This window comes from Leptonychotes weddellii, chromosome 1, assembly GCF_054177405.1.
Source record: "Leptonychotes weddellii isolate Sample4059 chromosome 1, ASM5417740v2, whole genome shotgun sequence".
In the NCBI taxonomy this organism is placed as follows: Eukaryota; Metazoa; Chordata; class Mammalia; order Carnivora; family Phocidae; genus Leptonychotes; species Leptonychotes weddellii.
Window position 1 is genome coordinate 165,835,151 of NC_138369.1, and position 14,769 is coordinate 165,849,919.

At 34.5% G+C, this 14,769-nt stretch overlaps 1 protein-coding gene across 1 annotated transcript in view; it reads right to left on the bottom strand.

The window, feature by feature from the left end:
• Positions 1-14,769, bottom strand: part of ROBO2 (roundabout guidance receptor 2) — a 574,017-nt gene that overhangs the window by 79,260 nt on the left and 479,988 nt on the right. Inside the window, exons 10-13 of the mRNA XM_081818005.1 lie at positions 13,716-13,797; positions 13,141-13,303; positions 11,369-11,535; positions 6,930-7,070 (exon numbers count right to left, since the gene is read on the bottom strand). Coding sequence (XP_081674131.1) covers positions 6,930-7,070; positions 11,369-11,535; positions 13,141-13,303; positions 13,716-13,797 — 553 coding nt within the window. The remainder of the gene's footprint in view (positions 1-6,929; positions 7,071-11,368; positions 11,536-13,140; positions 13,304-13,715; positions 13,798-14,769) is intronic.

Sequence of the window (14,769 nt, forward strand, 5' to 3'; positions counted from 1 at the left end):
CATCCCTCCCACCCCACCCCCCACTCCAGCAACCCTCAGTTTGTTTCCTGCGATTAAGAATTCCTCATATCAGTGAGGTCATATGATACATGTCTTTCTCTGTTTGACTTATTTCGGTTAGAGCACCTATCTTAAAGGCATTTGAAAAGCTTATACCCACCAGCAAATATTAAAAAAAAGACTTATTAATTTATCAGTTTCTGGCTCCTTCCAGAGTCCCACTACTGGCACAATTTCACAACTTTCTTGATCCTTTCATTCACTTAAAGGTACAGAAGATAAGCAGCTACTTTTAATGAAAATCAGATTTTGAATCTGAACACTCATATCAGATAAAAATGTGAAAATGCTGTTTGTTCATTCATAATAATTACATGAAAAGTGAATATATAAAAAATGCAAGCTAAAAATAAAACATGTCCTTACACATTTATTGAACAGTCTCTATTGGCTTTTACCATTGTTTTATTTTCAGGGAGAAAAGGATTTTTAACTTTAAAAAATTTTTAAATGTCTTGCCCTTTTTCTAGAATTGCTTGATTTAAACAGTAACTATCACAGAAACTTCAATTAATTTTCCATATATTGTAGCTTAGTAGCCATATTCTAAGAAGCCTTTAACTTGACAAATTTCACTTTCAAATACAGTGTAAAATTTAATGGAGAAGAGATGGAAAAACCTCAATTCAGGAAGGTTGGGGAGAGAAGAAATAGAGGAGATGATGAAAATGGTTATTTCAACTTTTTAAAAATTCCTTATCCAACTGTTAATACACTATGAATAAAAGGTATTACCTCATATATTAACTTCTTTTTTTAAGATTTATTTATTTATTTTAGAGAGAGAGAGTGAGCACGCATACATGAGTGGGGGCAGGGCCAGAGGAAGAAGAAGAAAGAAACCCCAAGCAGACTCTGCGGTGAGCATGGAGCCCCACTCGGGGCTTGATCCCACGACCCTGAGATCAAGACCGGAGCTGAAATCAAGAGCCGGACGCTCATCCGACTGAGCCACCCAGGCACCCCAGTCCCACATATTAACCTCTAACATTTACTCTTTAGTTGCAGCATTTTAAAATTATTTTTGAGTGGGAGCAGGAAACTTAAAAAACCCAGAGCCTCAATCAAAAGACAGTGGAACAAAGGGACATTTTTCTATATTTAGAATGTCCAAGCTAGAGAGTCCATGAAGCCGGTGGGCCTGAGCATATGTGTTTCTATGTATAGCTCATTCCAGCTTTGCAGATGAGTCTTAACAACTAAGAATTCCTTCATCCACCTGACAGCATTCTTACCCTCAAAGATTCCCTGGAATTAGTGCTACACTTGTATGAGGTTCTGTCAAGAGAAAGTTCGCCCAGCTCTGATGACAAAGCTCATGATCTTTGAATTCTCATCCATGCTACCAGCTTGTGTTTGTACCAACACACGTAGTTTTTCAAATGCCGTTGTTCTGACATTACAAAGCAAGGCAACTCAAAAGCAAAAATTAAATTTATGAGAGCCAAAGAGAGATGCCTTTAATCAAAACTGTCAATGTTCAAAAATTCCTTGCAGCATATGTTAAAACAACATTGAGCTGGCATTTTATAAACTTCTCTGCATTCGCTTTAAGTTAATTTATATACTGAAAGAAAGACATAACTCACAATAATAGCTTGTTAATACTGAAAGAAGCAAGCTGTGTTTTTAAGAAGAACATTAAGCAGCTGTTTCCAGATGAAGAGAGTCTGTAAATCAGGGTAAATTGGTTTTATCCATGTTTGGTTTTCATTAATTAAGTGTTTTAGGGACTTTATGAAGCTAATGTTTACTACACAACATTGCCTTGCTCACTTCATTGTACACTGCTTTCAACCAGTATATTCTAATGGCCTACTTAATAACCAAATAGTTTAACATGATTTTGTGCAGTTGCAGTACATTCTTTTTCAGAAGAAAATTTGTTGTTACAGGTGGAAGCAAAAATGAAAATGCTGAACATTACCTTTAAAAAAATAGGTGGGATTTTTATTGGATATGTGTTCCACACCACTTACTTGTAGAGCACATTTTGACAGGTGGTCATTTTCAAGTTAAACCATATGCTTGTTACTAGTTTTATTAACATTCTGTTTATAAGAAGGAGGATTTTCTTTAGTGTTGATTATAATCAGAGTCTGGCCACAAATCCAGGGGTTTGCAAAATTTTAAAAAATTTGTATTTTCTGAAGTATGAATAAAAAAAACGTTATCTTAAGGAAAAAAAGTAAATGAGGCAAGTTTCCATTGTCCAGTCATAAGGTCCCAACTGAGTTCTAGCTCAGCCTTTTAAATTTTCTGAGCCTCAGTTTTCTTAATTCACTCAATAATATTCATATTACAAGGGCCTGGATACAATTAAGTGACTATTATAAGTTAAAGAACTTTGCAAATTTCAGGGATGCACAATGATAAAGCATCATTGTTAAATAAGGGATAGACTTTAAAAAAGGGTCGTGCATTAAAATGTGCAGTACTGTTCCATTAAAACCACATTCTATTAAAATGTGTAAGTGCTTACCACCATCTTTTCTATTTAAAAAAAATCCATCTAAACTAAAACCTCAAAGTGAATTTTCTTTGTTGGGCTTAGCCTGCTAAGGACTGATCTGGATGAAGCTGAGTTCTGAAATTCTAGTTTGCCAATGTATGATGTTAAAGGGGCATAAGATCTGTGATTCTTTTTGTCCTTGAACAAAAACAACCCCCCCACACACACTAGAATAACCATTTTTTTTATTTTTAATTTTTTAAGAATAACTGCTTTTTTAAAAATAAGAGATTTACTGCTATTTTCTTTGTGAAACAGTCATTTCTTACCATTTTTGCCTACCCTTGTTATAAGAGCAGTCACTTTTAGAAAGCAGCCCTGGCTAACTATTGTTACTTCAATATTAGCCTTGGTAAACCACCTCAGCTGGCCCAAGTCTAACTACATAGGTTGGGGAATATATTTTTCTCCTCCAATAACACATCTGTAACTCAAATATTAACAATGTAATACTTTAAAGAACATACACATTTAGCAAGTTGAAAATATGGCATGGAAATAAAACATTTGGTTATAATTTCTTTGGCAACTGACCACACCCCTCGTCCGACTTTATTTCACTAAATTGACCTCTCAAACACATACTTAATTTCATGTGTAGCTACAAATTCATGGGGAACAATACCCTGTGATATAATTGAACACCTTCTTTTTTAAAACAAAAATACGAATGTATAAAAACAACTGATTTGATCATTCAACAGACTGTTATTGAAAGGATATTTTATACTAGATGCTCTGCTCAGAAAAAACAAAAATGAAAAACATGGACTCCAGACTCACAGAACTCCAGCTCACGAGAGAGAGAGATATGCAAACTAGTAATGACAAGCTTTGTGAGATACAGAGATGAATATGACAAGGTTCCTCTGCTGGAAGAACTCCCAGACTACAGACCTGCAATTTTGATCTAATTTGATTTACTCTTTTAAACTCAGTGACTTTTAAAGTGATTAACTTCACAAACATAATGACTTTGATTCTTACCCAAATAATTTCTACACTTAGAAGCAGCTTAAAAGAGGCCCCTTCAAAACTCCCAACAGAGCAGAGAAGACTTTTCAATTGAGAGTGAGGAAAAATCTGCTATTAAAAATACAATTATTTCCTTGGCTTTGCTAGTTTTATATTTGGTCAAAGTTACAGAGAGATGGAAGAGACAAGGCAGATAATACCCCTACTGTGCCAATGGAAAAATGATGATGTCATTTTGTAGGCGCCCTCCATGGGAACAGGAGAATAGAAATTATTATATGCAGAAAACAGAACAAACCTATGCAAAATAATGTTAAAAACAGAATCAGAAACAATGTAATCTTAAATAATTACTCTTAAAATATTATGAACTTAGTCTTATTTATATTGAAGTATTATCCAATTTTGTACTCCTAGGTCAAAATTTTGATCACGTGGTCTGGTTTAAGAAGTAACAAAATGCCCCATCTGGGAACCTATGCCAAAATTCCACCATTAAAAAATATTCCTTTCAAATAAATATTTGTCTATAGTTTAAGTAAAAAAAACACAAAATGCAGATTTAAAGTAAGTAAGTTCTAATCCTGTCTTTACCTCTTAAGTAGGTGTGGGATATTGGGAACATCATTCAACTTGAATACATTGGCTTCCTTTTATAAAATTATAGAATTAAACTAAACAGCCTTAAATGTTATTTTAGGTTTTCCTGTTCTAATATAATAATGCCTTTATATTTCTCCATATAGATGAAAATGAGTGGTGATGCCTTTTCTGGTGCCTGAGGATAAAGTTAATCACTTCTTCTTTGATTGAAATCTCTCTATAGGGTACATATCTGTCTGTTACAGCTCTTAGCCCTGAATACTGTCCCTTATCCCTGAAGAATATTGAGAATTTCCATGTTTCTCTCAAGTAGATTTGTGTCTCTTTATATCGTTCTCCACCACCTCTAGAACAAAACTGGTCCATGAAAATGCTTGTTGAATTGGATTTGTTCAATGGATTTATGATTGAGAGGACACTGGAATAATTCCCTTTCATTGTATTTTTATATTTCAAATATAATTAATTAAGAACTGGTGAAAAATAATCAGTTTTCCCTTCTCAACTTCGTTTGTGGAAGGAGTTGATAAATGTTTATTTCCCAAAAGAAACTTGGACTCTAGGGATGCCTGGGTGGCTCAATCCATTAAGCATCTGCTTTCGGCTCAGGTCATGATCCCAGGATTCTGGGATCAAGTCCCACATCAGGCTCCTTGTTCAGCAGGGAGCCTGCTTCTTATTCTGCCTGCCATTCCCCCTGCTTGTGTATGCTCTCTCTCTCTTTGATAAATAAATAAATAAAATCTTAAAAAAAAAAAAAAAGAAACTTGGAATCTAAAAGCAGAAGGTGTGAATCAAATTTCTTAGTTGTTCTACTATAACAAAACAACAATAATAACAATAGGGACATAATTATAAATACTTTCCAGTTAATATCATAATTAAAGTAAAAGATTTCCTAGGTATACCTAACTCAAATGTCCATTACTTATACAATGTACAAGATCTATGACATACACAGAGGGCTTAACGAAGGATTTTTAGAGGTTATAGTAGAGAAATCTTAGATATAAATGAGAAGTTGGCACTGGCTATACTATGCATGGGGAAGAACATTACCTGGCTCTTCTCAAAACACAGACATATAGACAAAAACACATAGACACAAGTGTTAGTATCCTCTAATGTGGCTATTTTTATGCTATTTATTTTCACTGCAGTGGCTATCAAGTGATCAAAACATTTTGCATTTTGATATAACAGTGGGCAGGTTGACATTTAATAATGCCTGGAATTGAATAGTCTCAGTGTATATTAAAATACCAATTTATTTCTTAAAATCCATTAGTTTTTTACTATGTAAGTCAAATTATTAAAATTATATTCATGTTTTGGTGTTACTACATGAGATACAGGTAAAGGAATGTACAGATGATTTATTGAAATTCAGAAGAAAACTTGGTCAAATTAAAATTTTTTGTGCTTCAAATGACATCATTAAGAAAGTAAAAACCAAGGCACCTTGGTGGCTCAGTCAGTTAAGCATCTGCCTTCGACTCAGGTCATGATCTCAGGGTCCTGGGATTGAGTCTCACATTAGGCTCCCTCCTCAGCGGGGAGGCTGCTTCTCCCTCTCCCTCACCCCCCACCGTATGTGCACTCTCTTGCTCTCTCTCAAATAAATCTTTAAAAAAAAAAAGTAAAAACCAACTCACAGACTGAGAGAATGTATTTACAAATCATATATCTGATAAGGAGTTTGTATCCACTTTATAAAAAACACAAGTCTATAATAAGGACAAACAACCTAACTTAAAAATGAGCAAAGAATTTGAATAGACATTTCTCTAAAGAAAATATACAAATGCTCAAGCATATGAAAAGATGGAAAATATCATTAGTCATTAAAGAAATGCAAATAAAAACCACAAGGATATACCACTCCACACCCACTAGAATGGTTAGAGTAAAAAAGACAGAAAATAACAACTGTTGAGGAGGATGTGAGAGAATCTGGCAATGGTGTGGAAGAAGCCGGAAGTTTCAAATATTCCTGGTGGAAACAAAATGGTAGAATCACTTGGGAAAACATTTTGGCAGTTTATCCAAATGTTTGAGAGTTATCATTTTACTCAGCAATTCCTAGGTAGATAACAAGAAAAATGAAAACATATGTCAACTTGTTCTCAAATGTTCATGGCTCCCTGATTCATGTTAGCCGAAACTGGAAACAACTGAAAAGTGCATCAGCTGATGAGAAAACAGAGGATGTGATATATCTGTATGATAGAATGCTATCCAGTAATAAAAAGGAACAAAGTACTGATAGATACTACAATATGGTTGAACCTCAAAAACATTAGATTGAGTGAAAGAAGCCAGACAAAAGACGACAAATTGCATGATTGCATTCATAGCAAAGGAATAGGCAAATCTATGACAGAAAGTAGATTAGTGGGTGGAAAGGGCTAAAGCAGGAGGAATGGAGGAAGCACACTGCTAATGAATGCAGGGTTAAATCTTCAGATGATGAAATGTTCTAAAATCCGATTCTGACGATGATTGCACAATTCTGTAAATATACCAAAAACAGGGTTGTACATTCTAACTCTGATATGTTAATTATATCTCAATAAAGCTATTAAAAAATAAGAAGATGAAACATGCCATGGTTCTATTGCAATCGATCTATTTTTATTCTACTCTTTTATTCTATGGAATATTTTTCTTTTTTGCCATTGATTACACCTTGATTTTAAATGGTGAGGGTTTCCATTACTATTTGTTTGTGGATTCACTTTTTCCTTCTTTGGTCTGTTTTCTTAAAGGAATAAAAGAAACTGCCTTTGAAAACTTACCGTCCACGTGACTTGAACAGTGGTGGGGGTCAACACAACTGGAGTATGAAGACGGACAATGACATCTCCTAGTTCTTTCTGTACTTGTCTATGGTCCACTCCTTGTGCTGGTGGGCTGATATCTACAGAGATAATCATTCCCAATATTTAAAAGTTCCTAGTAAAATTCCAGTGTATATTATACAAGCCATTACTATCAGGTCATTAGAAATAATCGCAGGGCAAAAAACTAAAACCCTTTGTGACAAAAAACATTAAGGCATATTTATATACATACCATCCCTGCTAGGACATAATTTGAGAGATGATATTTATCTTTACTAAAATAATATTAATAAAAATGTTTGTAATCTCTCACTCCCTTCAAATACATTGTTGTGGGAGATCTATTATTTGCTTATTAAAGAATAAAGTATGTGCCACAAGACCTCTCTAGAATCATCAGTTTTCTGTAGCTGTTGGCATATGGAAGGACTTTCCTGAGTAGTTAATGGAGCTGTATCTGAAAACTGCCGTTTAAGAATTTGTTTAATCCCTTGTCCCAATTGGTAGATTGTACGTTCTTACTCCTTGACCTATTCTAGACTGGAAGCACGGGAAGGAAAGTAATCAGGGAGACTTGGGAAGTGAATTATATCACTAAAGGTTAACAAAGTGAGGGAAAGAAGGGGGAAAAAGCCCCCCAAATTCACAAAAATACTTATGACTGAAGAATTTAGGATACTGAAAAAATATTCTAAAGTAAACAATTTTGAGAATTTCAGTATCTGACAAAAAAAAAAAGAATTCGGCCTTTTTTTTGGAAGTGATTGGGGGAAGGGAGAGGGAGAAAGAATTGCAATATTTAGAATGATATACTCTCAGCCATACATTGTTCAGCCAGCCCGGTATTCACCATCCACATAATACTAGTCTATTGTCCATATAATGGTTCATATTCTGTATGCCCGTTAAGAAAAAAAAAAGAGAAATTATAGACTTCCGAGTTCATCAAATTGATACCAAATATTGAATTTCACACAAACTCAAATCAACTACTTTAACTGGTGCACTGCAATATTAAGTTGATTTTTTCCCCTCCAACTATCTTTTAAGGAAGGAAGTCTAATTTAAAATAATTGATTTTCTTAATCCTGTTTTCTCCTATTTTCTCGGGCCACAATGCAACACTCCGGCAAAAATATTTGTGAGTGCATATCTCAGCCATAACTTAAACTGACTGCACTAACAAACTGGGACATAAATAGGGGAGGGGGGGAAAGGATGGGAAAAATGGGTGAAGGGGGCTGAGAGCTATAGGCTTCCAGTTGTGGAATGCATAAGTCATGGAATAAAAACCACAGCATAAGGTAGAGAACAAACTGATAGTTGCCAGAGGGGAGAGGGATATGGGTGAAATAGATGAAGAGGATTGAGTACATATACTGTGATGAGCAAAGAGTAATGTATAGAATTATTGAATCATTATATGGTATATCTAAAATGAATATAACACTGAATGTTAATTATACTTGAATTTAAAAATAAATAAATATTTTTTTAAAGCCACAGCACAGGGAACATAGTCAATGATATTGTAATTGCATTGTACGGTAACGGATGGTAGCTACACTTGGGGTGAGCATTGCATAATGTACAGGTAAGTTGAAACACCGTGTTGTATGCCTGAAGCCAATGTAATATTGTGTATCAACTATACTCAAAAAAAATCTTTGAAAAAAGAAAATAAATTTCTCAAGGACCTTAGAGTGGATGTGGAAGAAGGCATAAAATACAAATTTGGCATTACCTATAGTATATAATGAAAGTGCTGTTTTTATTTAGTATTTGGAATTTATATCAATAATTTACAAATTTGATTTTAATTAAAATAGCATTATTAAAATACCTTAAATCTCTTCCATTGTTTTCCAACCCTCTGTATCGATTTGAGTAAAGCACAAACTTATCCCATGACTCAGGATATATATTTGCTGTTGTTATTTGGAAAATGTATAATGTAAGCAATAAAAAAAAATGAGTGAAAAAATTGGGACATAAATAATTGGGAACTATGGTTTGGTGATTTTTTTCCCCCCAGTTCCACTGTTTTTCATCCTTAACATAAATAGCAGAGCTATTTTACTTGATCTAGAAAAAATATATTATTAATATTATGTGAATAATATTAACCTTTGCTGACACATCTATGGTCTACTGTGATGTTTATGCTACAAGTATTTGCTGCCTTCCTAAAATAAAAGATTTCTAAATTCTATGGTACTTAATATCTTTCAAAATAAGACCTCACACAGCAAAGTGTTCTTTGAAAAGAAGTGCTTTGCAGAATGCAAAGCTGCTGAAAGTGTGGTGTCAAAAAATGATCCTGACATTCAGACACAAAACATGAGTTTTCCTATTAAATATCTGTTAAGAGAACATAAGTCTTTTGCTCTATATAGTCTCTCAGCTGGAACAAGCCAGATCACAAACAACTTTTCATTAATCTTTTTTGACCTTTTCACCGAGAAGTTATTTTATGAGTCAAGATTTAGTGACTGGCAGAGTTATTGAATGATCAAGAAGGTCTGCCGGATATAATCACACCCAAATTCTTCCCCACTCTGTTATCTCCCGCTTTCCATTACAGCTACACCACAAAAACTGTTTCTGTCTACACTGGTAAAAATGTTCTTGGTACTCTGATTTCTTGAGTTAAAGCCACATACATCTTCAAGTTCTAGAATTTAATTTACTCATTAAATTTAGACACACTAAAAGCAACTGGATCCAAGCAAGGTAAAATATAACCAGTTTCAGATCTTCAAATTCCTTGTTGTACTTTTTCTTTCTCTGGAGACAGGTTCTTTTCCCTCAGGCCCTTTATCATCATGGAAAATTAATCACATTACTGCTTAGAGAACAATAGCAAAGTGGCATTCCCTCCTCCCCTGACTGTCATCATGTCAGCAACGTTCCAAAATCACGTGGTGACTATTTCACTGGATTCCTTTAAGGTGCCCTTCTCTGTTATAATAGCATGCTAGTTACTATCACTGAACTACATTGTAATTATAATAATATTTTTATGGCTGTATGGTGCTTTTCATTGCATAAAAATACTACTTTGAATTATATCTTGTTCAAAGCCTTTTACAAATAAGAAATAATTAACCCTTTCTCAAGAACCCTGTGGGAAGTCAGTTTTAACAAATAATAAAACCACAATGTCTATTTTATTAATTCCCTCCATCTACTAGTAGGAAGGGAAATTATAATGCAGCATCCTGTATTAACCCCTCGACTCCAGTGACTTCTTAATTTGAAGATGCAGGCTACCAAAGATGAGAAGGAAAATCTTCAATTTTGAAATTATAATATTCTGGATGTTTAAGTTTTTATTTAAATCCCTGTTAGTTACATACAGTGTAATGTTAGTTTCAAGTGCACAATATAGTGATTCAACAGTTCCATACACCACCTAGTGCTTATCACAGCAAGTGTGCTCCTTAATCACCAACATGGATTTCACCCATCCCCCCACCTCCTCCCCTCTGGTAACCATCAGTTTGTTCTCTCAGTTAAGAGTCTGTGTCTCGATCTCTCTCTTTTCCTTTTACTCGTTTGTTTTGTTTTCTTATTTTTTTTTTAATTAGTCAAAAGAATTGTATACCTCAGGAAGAAAACTTGATTTGCTCCTTTCTGAAACAAATTGCTCTTTTAAACATCTGGTTTGATAAAACAACAACAACAACAACAAAACAACAACAACAACAAAACACACATTGTAGTTATGCTTGTCAAACTTGAGCAGAAGCATCTCCTGGGGAGCACCTTAACACAGACTGCTGGGCTGAACCCCCAGAGCTTCTGAGCTGGGGCCTGAGAGTCTGAATTTCTAACGTGGTCCTAGGTGAATGCAGATGCTGCTCCTGGGGGAGCTCCACCTGGAGACCCACTGCCGTATAAAAACAGAATCTTGAACAATAGGAGTAATTTTGATATCCCTGTCTGGGCATTGTATCCATTAGAGATCACTTTTTGCTACTATATAATTAATTTCGAAGGGAAGGAGACAAGTTTTCACCTTTTGAAATATAGTAAAAGCCCTAACTTAGTTGAATGACTCTTACTATGTAAATGTAACCAATTATTCTGTTTGTTTATTTATTTATTTATTTATTTATTTATTATTATTATTTTACTTAACAGACCCTGACAGCTCCAGGAAGAGGACACATTGACCAAGGTGAACAGCAAGTTCAGGATCGGGTCTAATGAATCATTGTAACAAGTAATGCGGACACATTTATCTTTCCTCATGCAACCCCTTTGTTCTTTTTTTTCTTTCTTTCAAGTCATTTCTCTTTTCTTTTTTTTTTTTTGTTCCTGCTGAATGCCTCCTTCCAGAACCGGTCATGTTTACAGCTACTGAAATTACCTTGTGTGCGCACAGGATCTGACATGGGGCTTGGGTCACTGAGACCTTGTGGGTTGATGGCTCTGACCATGAATAAGTAGATCGTATTGGGCCTCAGTCCTCTCACTGTGTAGACTGTAGTCTTTACGTGGTTTGCCACCGTCTGCCAGCTATTACTCACTGATTGGCTGAAACAGGAACAGAACTTCCGCTTAAAGAGCAGCCGTGAAGGCATCGACAATGGAGCTGGGTATCAATGACAAAAGTTAATGGCTGAAAATTAAACACACACACGCACAACACTTGAAGTGTTAAGCCCAATAAATGAAACATTTGGATGATTTCGGTTTATTCAACAACAAAGCCGAGCCCACCTAACGGAAGTGCCATGCACAACAAAATTAAACTCAGCCCCGGAGATGTGACAGCCCGTTGCTAATGCACAGCAGCCCACTAAATGAATACCTGTAGAAGGAATAGAGGCCAAGATCACAACATCAAGTTTATACAATAAATATGGTCCTCGTAAATGTATATATATATATACCTTGAAAAGAATTAACCTGTAGAAAGAATAAATGGACTACAGAGTAAATTATGCCAATACATTTTCCTGTTACAAGGTGTGTTTTCTTTTGCATCAATTCCACATGCAATATTATAATAGAGCCTTCTAAAACTACATATCTGTAAAAGAAGAAAGGAAGCATGTAAGGAATATTTTCCTTTGGTCACATTTTTAATAAAGTTATACATTACATAGTATGTGATTTCTCATCTTCAACAGGTGAAATACCTCTGAATCTAGATGTGGAGACCCCTTAACAGCCCGCTAGAGATGGGATACCCATTTAGAAAACTTTGTCTATGGTCAAATGCTGCTTTAGTTCATAATGAGGAGAAAATGTGATTTTTCAGGGCTGCCTGTTTACTTTTCAAAAGTTGTTACACATCAAAGCATGAAAATTACAGAAAAACTGTTTTGAAAGTTGGGAATGATGTATTTGTTGATCGTTACCTTAAATAGATTAGGGAAGCCTAAAATGAAAATAATGGTTTGTCCTAATGCTTAAAAATGACACCGGCTTTTGCTATCTTTATAATGGCAAATAAAAGCACATTGAAACAATACAAACTTCATTTTCCCATTTGTGTAAGGATCTTATCAAATTCTCACAATGACTTTACCATGACATTTGCTAATTTATAGTCTATATCCTTATATTGATGACAATTTTTTCAAATCACAATTGGACATATTTTTTTCCTTTCAGCAACCAGAAGTGCACGGAATCAATTCCTTAACTGTAGTTTTGCATTTTTTTTTTAGGTCTACCCATAGCTGTATTAAAATATACAGCACAAAAACAGTGGACTTATTTTAAGTTCTGCTCTAATTATGAGGAAGCAAAGTTCCAGGGTTCCATGCCTCGGTAAACAATGCAGAACTTAAAAAGTGTCCTGCCTAATTAAATTATTTTCTGCCTAGTTCTAATGACAAAATTCTCATCTTAAATCTTTACGATGGTCAAGGTAAAGAAAGGAGCTAAGTGATTAGGTCATAAGCTAGATCCCCATAGACTTCGTCATGGGTAATGCATATTTAATCTATAATCAAGTTGTAAGTGAAAAAAACCTAGAGTCTATTCTTGAATAAAATCAGATAAATACTTAAAATGCACTGTTCAACATGTTCTTAAGATAAAACAGCAGGATAGCTCATATGAGATTTTAGGATATGAGAGCTAAAGCAACAACCTAATGGAGAAAAAAAAAAAGGAACTGTCCCATACCTGAAAGCCTCAATGATATATGCACTTGCTGGAAGGACTCCAGGGGTACCTGGTTGCCAGGACAAGGTGACACTGTTCTTAGTAACATCAGTGACCTGTGGTTTGGATGGTGGCCCTGGTAGGTCACTTAAGTCATAGTTTTTACTGATTGTTGCTCCAGATTCTATAGAGGACAAACAGAAAATGCTTCATTCCTGATTGCATAAGATGCCATAACATTTAAAAGAAGGAAAATAGTCTATTGAAGAAGTTGACCTAGACAATGAGGAATTCATCTTCATGAATCAAAAGAATGTAAATGAATATTTGCTTTACCTACGTGTCACTAAATGTTTACTTTCATGCAAGATCACTAAAATTGCTTGCTCTTCAGGTAAAGGAAATTTGTTTATCAAGGACAAATGTATCAAATTGCAAAAATGCAATGTTATGTGGAGAAATTAAAAAGTGGCATATGACTTAGTTTTTCATTCAATGAATTTAAAATCTTGATTTTTCAATTGTTATTTGATGATGAGCTAATCAATGAAATGGGCTCAAGATTTCTTCTGTTCAGATAATTCCCAAGGACTCACCTGTCACATCCAGCACAGCACTCCACGAAGTCTCCCCACTTGAACTTGTAGCCACACAAGTATAAGTACCAGTATCAGAAATCTAGTGTGCAAGGAAGGGAGAGAATTCAATTATTTTAATTAATTTGTAGAGTAATTACTCAGTCTCAAGGAGGTAATATTTAATTTCTTAAAATACGATGTATCATTTGGCCCTCCAAATTGTTCATTAGAGTCAATCATATGTACACACAAAATATTAAAATCAACTCATATAATATTACTTTATTCATAACAGGAATTCAATGATTTTTTATTATATTTCTATAACTAAAAGTTATGTGTTTGGTAAACTCTATTTGTCTGGTCCTCTTGCCTCCATGGTAATATCTTTATCTTCGTATAACTCCAATTTATGATGGGGCTTCGCTGTGTTGGAGTTACATATGGACAGCTCAGGACAGAATTTTTCAGAATCCTTTAAATATTCAGAGATCAGTAAAGCAAAACTGTCCTTTCCATCTTAATACATTATATTTCCAAGGATAAAATGTACTCAGGAGTGAATAAGCACTGAGGTAACAGGGGGCTGACTTTTTTTTTTTTAAAGACATGGAGAAAAGTGAAGGAAAAAAAACCTAAATCTCTCCCTTTAAGTAGATTAGTATTCACTTATATTTAAATTTTAGTAGTGTGATAGAGAATGAAATAAAATTATATCATAAACACACAAACCATGTCTATGGAATCACTGCAATTTAGAGCTGAAAGGACCATGCAAATAATCTCATGCATCACTCTTTAAAGCATACTTAAAAACTGCCATTTCATTGATCACTTAAAATGTTTTTGTTATTCACTGAAGAGCGGGAAAGGATTTTTTAAAGTAGTTGATAATATAATCAAGAGTTCTCTTTTACAAATGTAAAAGGTATACATTTCTGTGATTATACTTTGGCGAAAGGCACAAATTAATAAAAATTGTATGTCAAAAATCATCTTTGTAGTTGAGTCCTGTGGGCCTAGAATATAAACATATTTATTTACACTGGTTTAGAGATGAGACTGGGAAGAA